The sequence below is a fragment of the Echinops telfairi genome, unplaced genomic scaffold, assembly GCF_000313985.2.
Source record: "Echinops telfairi isolate 266 unplaced genomic scaffold, ASM31398v2 ScPeMD7_7400;HRSCAF=8409, whole genome shotgun sequence".
Lineage (NCBI taxonomy): Eukaryota > Metazoa > Chordata > Mammalia > Afrosoricida > Tenrecidae > Echinops > Echinops telfairi.
The window spans coordinates 12,428,242-12,446,252 of NW_022111300.1; the positions used below are offsets into that span (position 1 = coordinate 12,428,242).

The 18,011-nt window shown below is 39.3% G+C and overlaps 1 protein-coding gene across 1 annotated transcript in view; it reads left to right on the plus strand.

Annotated features, from left to right (window-relative positions):
* The window catches only part of TAF4B (TATA-box binding protein associated factor 4b), a 109,759-nt gene that overhangs the window by 76,363 nt on the left and 15,385 nt on the right, over nucleotides 1-18,011 (plus strand). The window contains exon 14 of the mRNA XM_004702921.2: nucleotides 8,448-8,552. Coding sequence (XP_004702978.1) covers nucleotides 8,448-8,552 — 105 coding nt within the window. The remainder of the gene's footprint in view (nucleotides 1-8,447; nucleotides 8,553-18,011) is intronic.

The following is an 18,011-nucleotide window of genomic DNA, read 5'->3' on the forward strand; positions in this document are numbered from 1 at the left end:
GGTGAAGGGAGACAGTGGTTGGTGTAAGACACAAAAAAATATTATAAACTATCAAGGATTCATGAGGGAAGGTGGGGGCGGGGTGGGCTGATACCAAGGGCTCAAGTAGAAAGAAAATGTTTTGAAAATGATGATGGCAACATCATATGTACAGTGTGCTTGACAAAATTGATGTATGGATTCTGGTAAGAGGCTCCAATAAAATGTGTGTGTTTTTTTTAAAGCTAAGTTAAAGTAAAAGGACCAGACAAGAGAACTGAAAACACTTAACAGAGACTACATTACTATCACACAAAGTAGACTTCAGAGCAAAGGAAATTAGCAGAGATGGAGACATTACATGATAATAAAAGAACTAATTCACCAAGAAGATATGAAATTCCTTATGTATCTACCTAAGAACAAAAGCAAAAATAGAACTGAAAGGAGAAAGAGATAAATCCGTAATTATAGTGAATTTTCAATGCTCCTCTCAGTAATAGAACTGTAAGTAGAAAGTGGGCAAGAGTATAGGGCTAAACATAGTCAACTGTATCTAGTTGGCATTTAGGAACTACTCCATGCAACAGCAGGATGTACATTTTGTTCGTGAGCACATGGAGCAGTACATCACATCTTGGGTCATAAAACAACCCTTAACAAATGTAAAAGAGTTGTATCCACACAGATAATAGTCTTTGGGAGTAATGGAATTAAACAAGAACTCCATTACAGACCATAACAGGAACATCTCAAAAAATTTGAGTTAGCAAAGAAATCTTGAAATTTTTCTTTATACTACACAAAAATGAAAATATGAAAATCTGTGCAGAGCAACCAAAGCAGTTAGTAGAGGGAAATTGATATCAACATTTATATGAGAAAAAAAAAGCAAGGTCTTAAATCACTCGGCTTTCACCTTAAGAAACCAGAAAAGGAGCAATACACCCCAAAAGAAGGAAAGGAAGAATGGTAAGAACAGAAACCAATGACTTTGAAAAGAGAGAATCAATGAAGCCACCAAAAGCTGCAAAATTGATATATTTCTAGTAAGAATCAACAAATGAAAGATGGATCTCTTAATAGCAGGAATGAGATGAGCTATCACTACAGGTCCTGTGGATGTCAAAAATATAATTCAGGGAAGAACTCTATGGCAGACTTTGGACAATTTAAATAAAAATGACCAATTTCTTGAAAAGTGTAAGCTTCCAAAACTAACCAAAATAAGGTAGATAACTTCAGTTGGCATATAATTGTTAAATAAAATTAATGACATTAAAGTCTTCCAATAAAGAAATCTCCAGGCACAAATTTTTAGCTCAATAAAACTTAACAAGCAGATCCAAAAGAATTAGCACCACTTCTATATAAGCTCTTCCAGAAAATAGAAGATATAGAAACATTTCCAAATTAATTTATGAGCCCCATATACCAAAAGTAGGGACATTACACATCAAGAAAAATGCATACCGGTATCTCTCATGATTAGATATAAAAATTCTCAGCAAAATATTAGCGAGTTACAGTAGGAATATATTGAAAATAATAATCCACCGTCACCAAATGGGGTTTACTTTGGCACTGCAATTGTGGTGTTAGATTTTTTGAAAGTAAGTCAATATAATACTCTGTTTTAGCATTCTACAAGAGAAAAGCCACATGATGGTATCAGTTGATGGAGAAAAAGTATTTGGCAACATTCAGCATCCATTAATGATTTTTAAATGGGTTTTTTGCTTGCTTGCTTGTTTTAGCCTTAGCACTCTAGGAATAGAAGGAAGTTCCTCAGTTTGATGAAGGGTAGGTATAAAAAATGCCCCGCTAATTAACATATATATATACATAGACACACATATATATGATCTTTCTGATGATCGACTTTATTTCAGAGATTATGAAGAGCACTAGAATGTCTACTTCCATTGCTAGACCCTGTGTTCATAATAATAGTCTCTAAGTCTTAGCCAGTACAATAAAGCAAAAAAAGAAAGAAAGGCTATATACCTTTTTGGAGACTGGAGAAGATAAAAAGCTGCCCCTTATTGCAAATTATGGAGTCCACAGATGGTGTTAACAGTGAACACACTTCGCTGCTAACTGAGAAGTTGGCGGTTTGAGTTCACCCAGGAGACCTTGGTAGACGATCTGGTGATCCGCTTCTGGAGAAGCCAGCCATGGAAAAAACAACCCCGACACACCTGGGCCCACTGTGAGTCATAGTCAACGATGGCAGCTGATGGTTTGCTGTCATTTATAAATAGCACGATTAAATACATTCCTCCACCCCCTCAAAACATAACCGACTACTGTTGAGTCAGTTCCCACTGATAGCAGCTAGATAGGGTTTCTGAGGCTGTACATTTTTACAGAAGTAGACAGACAGCCTCATCTTTCTCTTGAAGACCAGTTAGTGGGTTTGAACCACCGACCTTTCAGTTAAGAGTTCACAGCTTACCCATTATTGCACCACCAGGGCTTTTTAAATAGTCTATGTGGAAAATGGCAATTTATGAAGGAGGAAAAGATGCAAGGTCAATACTTAGTCATATTTCTAAGTACCATTAAAGTGCAATTGGAAACTGAAATTGTAGTAATGCCATTTGCAGTAGCTCTTCTCAAATGGAAATGTGGCTAGGTGCTGTCAAGTTGGGTGAGTCTTGGCGATCCTGTGTATGACAGTACAAAATGCTCCTTGCTGTACACCATCCATGCAGTCATTCCTGTTTGAGCCCCTGTTGCAGTCACTAAGTCTATCTTCCGAAGCCCTTTTTCTGACCTTCTACAATACCCAACATGATACTCTTCTCCAAGGACTGGTGCCCTTAGGATAACTTGACCAAAGTAAATAAGGTGTATGAAGTCCCACCGCCTGTACTGCGCTCTTCAAGACAGATTTTTTTCTTCTGATATTTCATGATATATTCACATTCATCACCAATACCACAATTCAAAATGCATCAGTTCTTTAGCGGTCTTCTTGCTTGTCCAGCTTCCAACAGTATGGCACATACCATGGCTTGAGTTAAGATGAAATACATGGACAGGTTTTTTAATTCAAAGATCATTTTATTGGGGGCTCTTACAACTCTTACTACAACCCATACATCAGTTTGTATATTTGTACATATGTTGCCATCATTTTCTAGACATTTACTTTCTATCGAGCCCGTGGTCTCAGCTCATCTTCCCCCCCCCCCACCCTCATAACCCCTTGATAGATTATAAATTATTTTCATATCTCATACCTTGCCCCATGGTTTCTGTTGTTTCCCCCTGGAGGGGTGTGTGGTTATGTGTGTCGATCATTGCAATCGGTTTCCCCTTCCTCCCCTCTCCCCGCCTTCTTCCTACCCTTCTGGTATCACTGTTCCCATTCTGATTCCTGGATTCCGTGTGTCATGAATTTTTTATCTCTTATCTATACCTGTGTACATGCTCTGGGCTAGTCCAAAATGGGAGGTCACCTTGGGGTCATGATAGTTGGGGGTGAGGAAGCCTCAAGGAACCTGAGGAATATTGTATATTTCATCGGTACCCTGGTTGACTCCTCCCTTTCCTGTGACCCCTCTGTGGGGGGATGTTCCATTGTCTACAGATGGGCTTTGGGTCTCTGCTCCCACCCCCTTCGTTCTCAACGATAGGTTTGTGTTTGTTATGCGTCTTCTGATGTCTATTACCCAGTCCCAGTGACGGCTCGTGATCACACTGGTTGGTGTGCTTCTTCCATGTGGTGTTGCTTCTCTGCTGGATGGCTGCTTGTTTAACTTCAAGTCTTTAAGACCCTAGGCCTCAGATGGCTATATCTTTTTGATAGCTGGGCACCATCAGCTTTCTTCACCAAATTTGTTTATGCACCCATTTTGTATTCAGTGATCATACTAAGTACGTAAGCATCACAGAATGCCAGTTTGTTAGAACAAAGTGTTCTTGTATTGAAGGAGGGCATGAGCAGAGGCCCGAAGTCCATCCACTACCTTAGTGTATTGTTATATAAATATATGTACTTAGGCCAATAACATTATAAATTAATGTATTTACATATGTACACACCTATGCTTATACCTCTATCCATAACTTTGCTTCCTAGATCATTCCTCTGTTTACTTTTACTTTACTCCTGCTCCACCATCACGCTTGCCCTACTTTATATACAGGTATTTGTATGCTGTCAACCTTAAAGTTCTGATGGAAGAAATAAAAGAAGACTTAAATGGAGAGACACACCATGATCTTGGGTTTCCAGACGCAGCATAGTAAAAATTTCAGTTATCCTCAAATTAATCTACATGTCTAACATAATTCTCATAGAGAGATATTGATAGGTATGGATAGACTGATTGTAAAATCTGTATGGAAAGGCAAAGCAGCTAGTACAGCCAAATCAATTGTGGATGAGGTTATGCAGAGGGGGGGAACATGGGAAAAATCACACCTCAATTTTAATTGTTGCTGTCATCAGAATAATACGATATTGGTGAAAGAGTAGACACACATACACCAATAGAACAGAATAGGCAATCCAGAAATAGACCCACTAAAACCTAATCCCAATTGAGTTTTGACCAGGTAGAATTCATTATGCAAAAGCTTAGGTTTTTTTCAACAGATGATATTGCACAATGACACTTATATTTAAACAAAATGAACCTTAACCTAAAGTTCAGGTCTTTGTAAATGTAAAATGAAAAACGTAGGGAAAGGAAAAAAAATGGAGAAAAACTTTGTGACTTGGGATTTAGGAATGAGTTCTTTGACATGACCCTCAAATCATGAGTCATAAAAGAAAATGGTGGATAAAATGGACTTTATAAAAATTTGAAACAAAAACACCTTATCTTCTGTGAATGATATGGCTGAGAGAACGAAAGAACAAGTTGGTACATATTTGCAAAGTAGCACTTACCTGACAATATGTAAAGAACTCTAGAACTGGATACGAAGAAAACCTAACTGGGAAATGAGCAACAGATTTAAAGACACTTCACCAATTAGGGGATATTTTTGGCAAGTAAGCACATGAAAAAAACAAATTCACCATCATTGTTCATGCACCTGGCAATGAAAACCCCACTCCTTACCTCTCAGACATTGATGACAGTGAACAAAAGTGCTGCCACCTGGAAAACTAGTTTGGTAGTTTTTCTGTAAAGCCTGGTAATTTCCATGTGACCTAGCAATCTTGCTCTGAGGTATTTACTGTAGGAAATAATAAAGTTTAATTTCCCACAGAACATGCAAATGTTCTCTTAAAGCAGTTTTATACATAATCGTCCACAATTAGAAGTGGCCTACAACAAAACAAATAAGCAAACTGTTGTACTTCTTTTCAATGAAATACCACTATCAATCAGAATGAATGAACTGTTACAACATGGTTGAACCTCAGGTGCATTTTGCGGAGAGAAGGGAGCTGGCCAGTCTCAGACGGTTACACAGCATACGGTTTCATTATATGCCAATCTCTAAAAGACAGCAATGAGCCTGGTGGCACAATCATTACACACTTGGCTGTGAACTAAATGGTCGATTGTTCAAACCCACTAGTCTATCCATGTGAAAAAGTTGGGACAGTTTGCTTTCCTCGACGTCGCAGCCCTGGGTGCACAGCAGTTCTATAGAGTGTGTCTTACTGGGTCACTGAGATGGAATCAACTCATGGCAATGGGTTTTATTTCGGTTTTCTCTGAAAGACAAGACTACAGTGATGGAGGAATCCAGTAGTTTTTAGGCCTTTGAGGTGGTGGATCAGGGATTTGACTATAAAATAGCACAAGAGGGTTTCTTAGGAGTAATGGAACTGCTCTGTATCCTGACTACTGATTATATAAATCCATAGATGTATTTAAATTTCTCGGTTTCTGTTCTTGAAATAAATCAGTGTTACTGCTCGATAGTTGTATAAATTCTGAGTTAAACTTCAAATATTGAGCGAATCTTGAGAACTCCCTATTAGTTTGACATTAGGAATCGAAAGGAGTTGATAGGCCCAAATGATGGACAAATGAAATCTTACTTCCACAGGCTTGATGGCTAACTGCTCTTACTGAAGCGAGCTTGTTTGTCTCCATCCACCGTGTGCGCCGTCCCTGCATCAATGCCTAGAACTTCCAGTTAGAAGTGGTTTCTTTTTCTCTGTTGTGCCGGTCAGGCTGCAGGCTTTTTGAGAAACTTTGTTGTAAATTCAGAGCCAACCAAAACGATGTCTGGTTTCCATTTCTGTTTAGAGTTTTGTAAGATTTTCTAGAACACTGTATATGAGAATTCAGGAAACCTAAGTGCAGTTTGTGAGGTGTAGGAGGAAACACTTAATTTTATAGGAAAAAGGAAACACTAGAGAGTGATCTGTTTCTAAAACCTTTCATTTATGTGACGCCTATTCTGCCGCCACCATTTCCTTGCCGAGGAGGACTTAGAATCCCAGTTTGCTGTCTAATAGGTGCTACAGGTGGATTAACTAAAGCCCATCTGTCACCTAGGAGCCTTGGTGGCCTAGTGGTTACACAGTGGGTACACAGGACGGGCAGCTTACCACAAGGTCTGCAGTTTGAAACCACCAGCCACCCCTTCGGAGAAAGGATGGTCTTTCTACTCCTATAAAAAGTTACAGTCCTTGGGGAGGGAGGGGAAAATGAGCAACTGATATTAGGGGCTAGAGTGGGAGGCAAATGTTCTGAGAATGTTGAGGGCAACAAATGCATATGTGCTTGACACAATGGATGTATGTATGGATTGTGGTGAGAATTGTATGAGCCCCCAATAAAATAATTTTTAAAAAAAGTTACAGTCTTGGAAAATCACAAAGGCAGTTTATACCCTGTCCTTTAAGGTCTCTATGAGTTGGCCTCAACTCAGTGGCAGTGAGTTCTTGGTTTATTCTGTCACTTAGAAAGTTCCGGATTGTGACAACCTCAGACTCTTTAGCTGTAAGGTCGCTTAAAAGGTTAACACCCGCAAAAGATATTCTGTAATTTCTGAAATACTCTTCTAACAATTTATAGGTAAAACCTAATTTACTGCCTTCCAGTTAATTCTGACTCAAAGGAGCAGAGTAGAATGACCAAGGCTGTTAATCTTGTACAGGAGCAGAAAGCCTCATCTTTCTCCCACAGAGCAGTTGATGGGATTGAACTACCAACCTTGTGCTAGCAGCCACCGGGGCTTCATCTATAAGTAAATACAGTTTTAAAAAAGAGTGTTTGCTCTGTAACTTGTAGCAAATGGAAAAGTGATTATTAGCTCACTTTCTTTAGCTTCTTTTTGCTTTACTGCAAATTCTATTATTTATGCTATGGCTTATCCTTGATCTTAAAGTGTCATTAGTTTGTTATCTCCTTGAAAGATTTCACCATGAACTGTTTCCTTCTTTTCATTGTGCTTATATTAAACATGTGTTTAGTGCTTCTTTTTAAGAGAATATTCTCATAAGTCTCAGTATAACCTAACAGGTTTCTCTTGGTTTAACTACATTAAAGTCTGATCTTATTTGAATATTTGACTGTCCAAGTACTTTGTGCTGGATAAAAATCAAGCATTCTTCTCTTCTAGAAAAGCTAAGAAACATTTTTTTTGAAGACCACCACTTGACAACCTGTCAAGCCTTGATGAAATGATACTTTTATCGTGAATTTGTTTTCTAGCTTTCCTGTTCTATCCATATGCCTTTTAATAAGTCATAAAGACTACTCCTGGGCATTTTTGCCCAAGAACTTGGTTATTAGCTGAAAGATTATAGTTCTAGGGCATTCTGTATTAAGTGTGATCAAAGTTGGACACTAAAATCACTACAGTTTGCTATGAAGATAAACAGAGTATGCTTTTTTAATTTGAAAATGACAAAGTGTGACATAATGAAAAAAGGAAAGGACACTTGACTCTGGATTTGTTTGTACCATAAACTATTGGAATGTCTTTAATGGTGACTTTTTAATTGCTTTGCACCTCACTATCTGTAGAAAAGGGGCTATATTCATGTTTTTCATGTTATTATATCATTTCTATATGTGTATATATATTTCAGTGTGATTATGAGAGGTAAAATTAATAAATCTATCAATTGATTTAATGTACAAAAATTTGTCTTTTAAGCTATTTTGTTTTCATCTGAAAAGGTTGACTGGTTTTGTTATCTCTTCAGTCTCTTGTTCGACTTACTCTTCAGGCATTTCTGACCTGTGTACAACCTGGGGAGAGATGAAGCTGTAGATAGCTTTCACGATTTTCCACCCTGTGCTTCCTCCTTCCCGGAATTCTGTTGCACCCTTCAGATACTGAGGACTAGCAGGGTGGTTGGTGGAGGGAAGTTTGGCAATGTGTTGTTGGCCAATAGAGGAATCTAGTACTTGTTTTACACTGTAACTTTATTTGGGAAAGAATCCCGAAGGAGCCTTAATGATCAGTTTCATTCTCCCTCTGAACATGACTGTGTGTAAACATTGATTTTCCCCCCCTTTTTCCTTCCCTTCCAGTTACAGCAGTTGGAGCTCGCACAGATACAGCACAGAGATGCCAACCTCACAGCTCTCGCAGCTATTGGACCAAGGAAAAAGAGACCATTTGAAGCTGGAAGTGAGGTATTTAAGTGTTATTCGCTTTTCATGTCAAGAACAAGCCAAATATGAAGCAAATACACGGAAATAGTTTAGGCTGTCTTGCACAATATTGCTTCATAAAACTCTTCTTACCAAATTTTTGTCTGGCTTTAAGAAGTACATTACTTTGAGCCTAATCATAACTTATTCCTTTATTCCACACTCCATCCTGTCCTGTTCTTCAATCATAATTGATTTCCCATCATCTCAGTTTTTTAAAAATCGCTGTGCATTTTTCTATCAAATCCAACTTATCTGTTAATACTGATTCTTTTGTCCTATTTTGTCCATGATGACAAGAGTAAGCCAGAAAGTATTGCAACAAAATTATAAGCACCTTTATTAAACAAAACTATCAATATGTGAAGCTGTTTTTCCTTCACATATCCTCCTTGTACGTTTTTCACATTTCTGATGGGAGTGTGCCTATCTCTGTAATCCCTTCTCAGAGAATTTTCTGCTCCTTGATTTTTATCCTCAGGGAGCACAAATCATGGTCCCTTTCCATGCTCTTTTGAGCTCGAGGAACAAAGAAGCCTGAGGGGGCACACTAAGGGCTGTACTATGACGGGGTAGGTTACCTAATGAAAGACCCATAGGGCAGCCCTGGATAGCCTCAAAGAATGAGCAGGTGCATTGTGATGAAAAAAGTTTCTGAGCTCAACTTTCATGGCCTTCTTCCCACGTTGCAGTTTTCAATTTTCTTAACTTCATAATAAGCCCCGGTGATTGTCCTTTGAGAAAGCCCAAACTTACTAGTCGTTCCCTGGGGAGCAAGGAGGATAAATGTTCCCCTAAAGATTTACCATCTCTAAAACCCTCAGGGGCAATTCTGCTCTTTTCCTGTGCGGTCACTGTGTGTTGTTTAATTTCAATTTGCTAGAATATAGATATAATTCCAGAGGGGAGTAAGAGTGGAAACTGTTACATTAGTAACAATTCAGTAAAAAATCAGTTTTTTTCTCTTAACGCAGAGCTTTTAATTTCAAAGATTAAGTAACATGATGGTTTTTAAAAAGGAAAGTACAATTTTAAAAATCAACCTTGGTAGCTTTAACATCCAGCGATTCCTACTTTTGTTGTTAGATTGGAGAAATTATTTTTAGGTCCTTGTCCTTTATTTATTTTTTTTTTTGTTCTAATAAAGCAAAACTACTGCTATCCTTAAAAACAACTGATAATGTTCAATTTACATACTAAATTGGCGTCATGTAGATTAACTCTTGATTTTCTCAGCATTCTCGGTATGTGAGAGTAAACAGTACTAACTGCTGTCACCTGTGACCCTGGCAAAGCATAGTAGATATCACTGACTTGTTTGGTTTTAAGAAGTGAAATGAAGAAATGATCATGTAGATGAAAGTGAATATGTGTGGACACATTCCATTCTTTTTTAAAAGAGAAAAAAATGTTTATTTAGCAACAAGGCTGTTTAGTGACTGCTCATGTTATCCCAAATCCTAAGTGATACTTTTACTAATTTCTCCTAACAATATTAATCACGTATTACACTCAAGTGAACGATAAGTCTCCTTCCTCCCCAATAATTCTTAAAATATAAAATGCTAAAAATAGTTGTATGTATATCATCACAATCAGTTCTAGTACACGCCCACCCATATTCATTAATTACTCCCCATTCCCATTAAGCTCCCCCACCTGATAAGCTATTACGTCAGTTATTGTCTCTATGCATTTTTGATTTTTCTATGCTTCATAAACTGGGAAGCATAGCAAGCAATAAAAACAAACAGGTAGGTTAAAAAAAGGAAAAGAAAAGACCACTGAAATACTAAAATAAGCCAGAGAGAAAATTTCTGTCTTGAAACAAGCGAGAAATATTTAAATGTAGAGCAAATTCACAATGTGTCAAGAAGGAGATCAACTTACCAGGTAGCATATTAATACTATCGTTCCAGCCACTGTAATCAAGTGTACAGTCATCTCTGCTTGATAGTAAGAGTGTCCGTGGCACTTGACTGTAGCTAGAGGGGATCTGCCAGAGGCCTTGATCCTGATAGGTACCCTGCAGAGGGATTTTGGGCTCCACTGCCCTCCATAGCCTTTTATGTGTTGGGGGTTCACAATTTAAACTCTGATATCTTTCCTGTTACCATATTTGAATTTTGTTATTTGTCATCTTTGGATCAATCACATTGACTGGTGTGTTTCTTTCATGTGGACTTGGTTGACACCTCACGTAGATGACTGAATACAAGCCTTTTAAACCCAAGACACTATTCCAATTGGTAGCCTGGCACCATCTGCTTTCTTCACCACATTTACTATAGTACCAGTGATCACTTCACTATAGCGCTCCAGTGGTCACTTCATGAAGGCAAGTATCAAGTAGGACCATGACTTAAGAACTAACTCTTGGATTGGGGCTAGAATGCAGTGGGAGCCCAGAATCCATCTGCTTGTCCTTGGGTTATGTACCCTCTGGTATACTTTGGTGGCCTTATTATCATTTTACGATTAAAAAAAACCCCCAAACATTATCAATCATCCCCCCTGGGGTATAAAGCGATTCCACTGGAAGCATCAGTATTTTATCCAGTGGAATAAAATATGTTGGGAAAAGGAGGCTATGCAAGTATCATCTAGCTGTTAAGTGCTATCCATGAGTTGTTACTTTGTATAGACTGAGTTCTTAAACAATTGAGCTCTGTTTACATTGACTACGGGATTGATGCTAGGGGAAATTTTCCTGTACCAGTTTTTACAAGGACAGATTCTTGTCCATCAGATTAATACTTGTCATACTAGTGCAAGGAGGACATTAATAAGATAGTACATATATGGGGACACATTTCCATTTTTGAAGTTCCCTGAATATATCTAGAATCAGATTAAAGTCTTAGCTTTTTAATTCTGATTCTTGGTCATAAAAGTAAACAATGTTTTTGAAACTCCTTAGCAATGCATTTAGAAAATTAAAAATTTTAAAAATAATTCTTGTTTTTGAGGCCAATATATATATCCCTCTTCCGTATTATTTATTATAATTCAGAGAGAAATTTCAAGTATTGGTAACAGTTTTTCAGTCTCTCCCCACCATTAAGAAATACATTTATCACCCTTAAAAATAGACATTTATTTTGGATCTTCTGATAATCACTTTGAAACACTCAATCTATAAATATTAATAAGAAAACAGGTACCAGAAGCTTTTAGTGACCTTTACTTGCTAATGGTAAGATAGGTCTGATTGTTAAGCTTCATCAAGGCCAAAGCAGGAATCCAAATAGTCCAAGCCAGGAGTCCTCAAACTACGGCCCGCAGGCCACGTGCAGCCTGCTGAAGATATTTATCCAGGCCGCCGGGTGTTTTTGCCCTGTTTTGTTTTTTACTTCAAAATAGGATATACAGTGTACATAGGAATTTGTTCATAGTTTTTTTAAAAACAGTAGTCCTGTTTAAAAAGTTTGAGGACCCCTGGTCCAAGATATAGAGATCTTTAGCATTGGCTCTTTAATTGTGGTAGCTCTGGAAATGAAATTGATGTTTAAGCTATTAAAATGTTTTTGATCTGTATAAATAGAAAAGCTCTAAGTCTGTTGACCAAGAGTATGGCTGAGACCACCATAACCAGGTCCACAAACCCCAAAGATCTTTGAATGAAGGGTTAGTCAGATCTCATAAGGAAGAATGACTATGGTATGCAGTCAGTATTTGTACTGTGAAACTCCTAGCCTCCTCCAAACAACCTATAGCCATTTACCACAGTGAGTGTGCATTGGGGAAGGGGAATGATTTTGGGAAATTGTTGAACACAGGCTTTGAATTCCAGAAGACCCAAAACACCACTGCAGTCTATCAGTCAGTAGAGTTTTAGCTAGGTCATTGTGGGACCCTGAACTCAATTTACGGATATTTCTACATTGTGAAATGTATAATAAGAGTAGACCTGCTCAACAACTGGCAAAATTCCCACATGGATTCTCTGATCCAAAAAAGAGGGAAAGTTGAGTAGAAACTACTATAACAGCCTCTTAACTTTTTAAATAGTCAACCATTTCCTGGAGGGATTGCAGAAGCCATAATCAAGGACTTGAAAGATTTAGGAATGTTGCCTACCACACACCTACTTGGCTCAGCCTGCAAAGAAGACAGATGGGTCTTGGAGTTTGTTAATGTTGTCTTAGATACCATCAAACTGGTTCCAGCCTATAGCAACCTTATACATAACAGAACGGAACACTGCCCAGTCTTGCATCATCCTCACAGTTGTTTCTTAACTTGAGCCCATTGTTACCGTCACTGGGTCAGTCCCTTTCATTAAGGTTCTTTCTCTTTTCATTGTCCCTCTGCTCTACCAAGCATGATGCCCTTTTCCAGGGACTGGTCTCTCAAGGCCACATGTCCAAATTACATGAGACAAAGTCTGACCTTGCCTCTAAGGAGAACTGGAGTACTTCTTCCAAGACAGATCTGTTTGTCCTTTTGTTAGCCCATGGTGCTTGTAATGTTCTTTACCAGCACCACATTCAAAGACATCAGTTCTTCTTTGGTCTTCCTTATTCACAGTCCACCTTCCACATGTAACGAACATAATAGATTATCACAGGGCCAGTAGAGTGGTGACTTTGATCGCTGTTGTTCCTGCTGTGGTTTTGTTGCTGGAGCAAATCATTGCAACCTTTGGCATTTCGTGTGCAGCAACATTTAGCATGTTAGGGTGTATGTGGGTTTGCCCCTACTCCCTTGCTGCGCCCCCCCCTCCCCATCTGTTAGTAAAGTCCATTAGAATCAGTTTATTTTTGGTCGAGTCAGCAATATAGCTTCTCTGAAACCTACATCATTAGCATCACCTTTTTTCTTCAGGACATTATATTGATCCATGAAATTGATGTCTTGCTGATTGGATCTGGTAAGAAGTAGCTACTCCATGGTTGCTGCTTTTGGTGAGGTATCTGTATACCAGAGAGTTTGTTATTAATAATTCTGAGAAATGTAGGCCCTGCCATCTTGTTGAACTTTTCAGCTATTTAGTGGTGGTTTGGAACATGTTGAGATTTCCTGTCCAAGATAAAAGCGTGGTGTATGTGGCCTCTCAGTACAAAAGAGAGACCAACCTTTGGATTTTAAAGGAAACTACCTCATTGGATTAGAAATGAAGATTGCTCCCCTCTCAGGGACCCTTGGCTGTTCTCTCTGTTGCCCTGATGGGGAAGGAGTTTCTGTACCCATCCCTTTCTCCCCCAGTTACCGTCTGCAGTCTGTTCTCTTTCACTTAGAATTTTATTTCCAGCGAGTCCTTCACTCTCAACTCTTCCCAGCCTCACTTACACCTTCTGATTCCTCACTGTTGATTTCTTTTAGCTTCCTGCCTCTTCCTCTGCAATGTGAAATTTTAATTATTTTCCCCCCTTAGAATGAATGTGTTCATTGTAGGAAACATAGTAAAGGAAAAGCATTGGAGTGCTAAGCACAAAGGCGTTGTACTGCTAACCCCCGGCTGGAGAAAGACGAGGCTATTTGCTCCTGGAAACATTTACAGCCTTAGAAAGCCCATGGGCAGTTTCACTCTGTGAGTAGAAATCTCCTCAACAGCCAAAGGTCCACTTGGACACTTAAGGATCATCTTATCTGTTAAATGCTACTCTCCACCTTGCATTGACTTGCTTTAATTCATCCATCTCCATAGACCAAGGAGCACTTCCTCAGGAGAAAGAACTCCGGTCTGGTGTGGAAAAAGCCAAAAGACCAAAACCAAACTCGCTGCCATTGAATCAGTCTTGACTCATAGCAACACCCTGTGGGTTTCCGAGACTCACTGTTGAAAGTAGTAGGAAGTAGAAAGCCCAGTCTTTTCCTGAGCAGCCGCTGTGGATCACAGCCCAGTGCATAAGCACTTCAGCACCAGGGTTCCTTGGTAAAGACTAAAGCCTAGGGAAAACTAGGGGACACTTTACTCTGTCCTGCTTGGGGGCTGTGAATCAGAATCCACTCATAGCAAGCACACAGCAGCATAATATTGTTGCTCTTTGTTATAAAGTTATCTGAGCCTACTTGTAATCTTATATTAGTAATTCCTGTCTACCCAAATCAGACATTTTACATTCCTCCCAGCAGTGTATCACTGTTTATTAGCTTCTCATCAGTACTGGACATTATTTTTTTTAACATCTATGCCTTCTGTTTTTTCTTGGTCTTTTGAATTGTTCATCTATTTTCCATCCACATTAGGAGTCAATGTACTTGTTGAGATGGCTCTTGCATTTATTTACTCATCCATCTGTGCTACACATAATGGCAAAAAATAGAGCTCGCTTTTAGCTTGCTTATAATTTGTAGTCCAAAAGAGTATTCTTTGTCGCTACAGTGCTGGGTTTATACTGATCTGACCTATTTTGCCTTATAACTAAGCATCCATTTGCCCAGCAAATGGTGCTGATGAAGGATGTACCTGACGCATGTGATACAGGACAAAGATGAGGAACTTTCAGAGCATAGTGGACCTTTACAGTCTTTGTGGTTCCCTGGAAATTAGCCTGACAAATAAAATATCGAACTATCTTTGGTGAGCTGTATATAAGAACTTTGAAGGTGCTTATGGTTTTTCCCTTCAGTATTTTTATTTTTACATTCCATTTCCCTATTTGAAATTTTTATCACTATTTCCTCCAGGCAGAATTGAGTCTTATGTGTAATATTGAAGTCTTAGATGATTTTGGGGGTGGGGGGAGTTTCAATGTTCATTTTTAGTTAGCATAATGATGAGTCAATGCTAAGAAAGTTTTTTTATAAGTTATCTAGCTTTGTTAAAATTATTCCTTTTAGTTTTTAGGCTGCCCTGGAAGCGGTTTTAAATCGGGTCTATGTTTCTTCTGTAAGTCAGACTAGTATTACTTTTTTAGATTGTTAGAAATATTTTTACATGGCCAGTTGTGCTGTTAGGAATATTCCCACATGTGTCAGTAGCAATTTGTGTTAGCTTCATATACAACTGTTCGATGTACAACTTAGTTCCTATTAAAAAAAAGCCTACATTATCTGGGTTATATAGGTTACTTATAATTATATCAGTAGGTCATGATGGTTTTTCAGAGAGATAAATGAATGCTAAATGACAACAAAAAATGTTTATGAAGAAAGTGGTTGCTAACCTTACTACTAAGTATGTTTGCTTGTGTAAAACTTTATAGCCTTGGAAACACTGTGGGATAGTAGTTCCCTGTACTGTCGGTTGCTGTGAGGCAGAGTCAGTTGCTGTGACTCAATGTCAGTGAGTTTTGTTTAAGGATCTTACTGAACTTGTGCCAGTTCCAGTGGTGCGGGGTGTGTGTGTGTGTGTCTGTTAGGGTTTTCTATGCTTGTGACCATGTCAGAGCTAAAGAGAAGACAGTTTATTTTTTCATAGTCAGCATGTCCTTATAGTTCATTTTGTTGCCTTATTCTTCTGGCTAGGACTTATGATACAAGTTGAATATCAATGATACAAATACACACCCTATTCTGTTTTGTTTTGGTTTTTTACATACTTTTATTGGGTGCTCTTACACCTCTTATCACGATCCATACATTCCTCCAATGTGTCAAGCACATTTGCCATCATCATTTTCAAAGCATTCTTTTCCCACTTGAGCCCCTGATATCAGCTCCCCATTTCTTCCCCCTCCCTCCCTCACAAACCCTTGATAAGTTATAGATTATTTTTTCCATATCTTACATTGTCCTCCATCACCCCTCACCCACTTTTCCATTATTCCTTCCCCTGGGAGGGGGTTCTAGATTGATTCTTTTGATAGATTACCCTTTCTGCCCCCACCCTCCCCTAATCCTCCTGGTATCTCTACTCCCCTTATTGGCCCTGAGGGGTTTATCTATCCTGGATTCCCTGTGTTGTGGACTCTTATCTGTAGCAGTGTGCATGCTCTGGTCTAATCCAATTTGTAAGGTAGAATTGAGGTCATGATAGTGGGGGAATGAAGCACCAAAGAACTAGAGGAAAGTTGTGTGTTTCATTGGTGCTATAGTGCACCCTGACTGGCTCATCTCTTCCCTATGACCCCTCCGTGAGGGTCACTGTGTCCTGTGGTGGGGCTGGCCCTATGGTCCTCCCCATGCATTGTCTGCTCTGAACAGGAACATAGTCCTTGGGGCTTGGTGGGCAAGAATGCCCTCTCCATCCCTTTGCATTTCTCCCATGTGTTCTAATCCAACACGCCCCTCTCCCCAAGCTGTAGCCCCAGTGCTGTCCTCTGAAGTGCATTCTTTTGAGGGGGGAGGGGGTGTCAACAGTCGGGATTGGGACTGGCCCCACAGACCCCTCTATAGATTCCCTGGTACATGCTGGTATGTTGTATGCACGTCTTGATGCATTGGGTTGAAGCCTGGTCTCTCTCTCCCTCTCCTGTGGAGATTTAAACTATACCCTCCCCTTGGGTGGGTTAATGCCCTGCTCCCCCACCACCCATGTCTTTTTTCCCTTCTCCTTCTTCCCCCTCTTATTTAGTTGGCTGCCGTATGTATCCCTGGATTGGGTTTGGCCCTTGCCATTGTTGCTGGACTTCACCCCAGGGATTTATGTATATAGTAGCTTTTCTCCTATGTCCTGGTTTTTTTGGTTGTTGTTTTTAAGCTTACCTCAGTGGACTCATATTGTCCTGGCCCTTTTGTGCTTGACTTACTTCACTTAGCATGATTTCCTCCAGTTCTTCCCATGCGGCAATGTGCTTCATGCGTTCGTCACTGCAATTTAGACACGCATAGTATTCCATTGTATGCATGTACCACAGTTTTTGATCCAGTCGTCTGTTGATGGAAATTTGGGTTGTTTCCAACTCTTTGCAATTGTGAACTGTGCTGCGATCAACACTGGAGCACAGAAGTCTGGCCGTGGTCTGTTTCTTGCCTCTTCTTGGGTATATGCCCAGTAGGGGGGATTGCTGGGTTGATTTCCATAGTGGCTATACATACCTACAGGTCCACCAGCAGTGGACGAGAGTTCCTATTTCCCCACAGTCCCTCCACTTGTTAACTTTCTGACTTTTTGAATTGGGCTATCTTTGAGGGTATTAGGTGAAATCTCATAGTTGTTTTAATTGCATTTCTCTTATGGCTGATCGGGAACATTTTCTCATATATTTATTGGTCATTTGGATTTCTGCCCCTGTGAAACTTCTGTTCATGTCCTTTGCCCACCTCCTCAGCACATACCCTATTCTTATTCCTTATTATAGGGGATGACCTTTATTCTTTGCTCCCCCCTTCTTTTAAAATCATTTTACTTGGGGCTCTTAAAGATCTTATAACAGTCCATAGTTCGGTCGTATCAAGCACACCTGTACATATGTTGCCATCATTATTTTCAAAGCATTTTCCTTTTACTTGAGTCCTTAGTATCAGCTCCTTTTTTTCCCTTCCCTCCCTTCTCCTTCCCTTCCACCCTCGTGTGAATATTTGATAAAGTATATATTATTGTTATTTCATGTC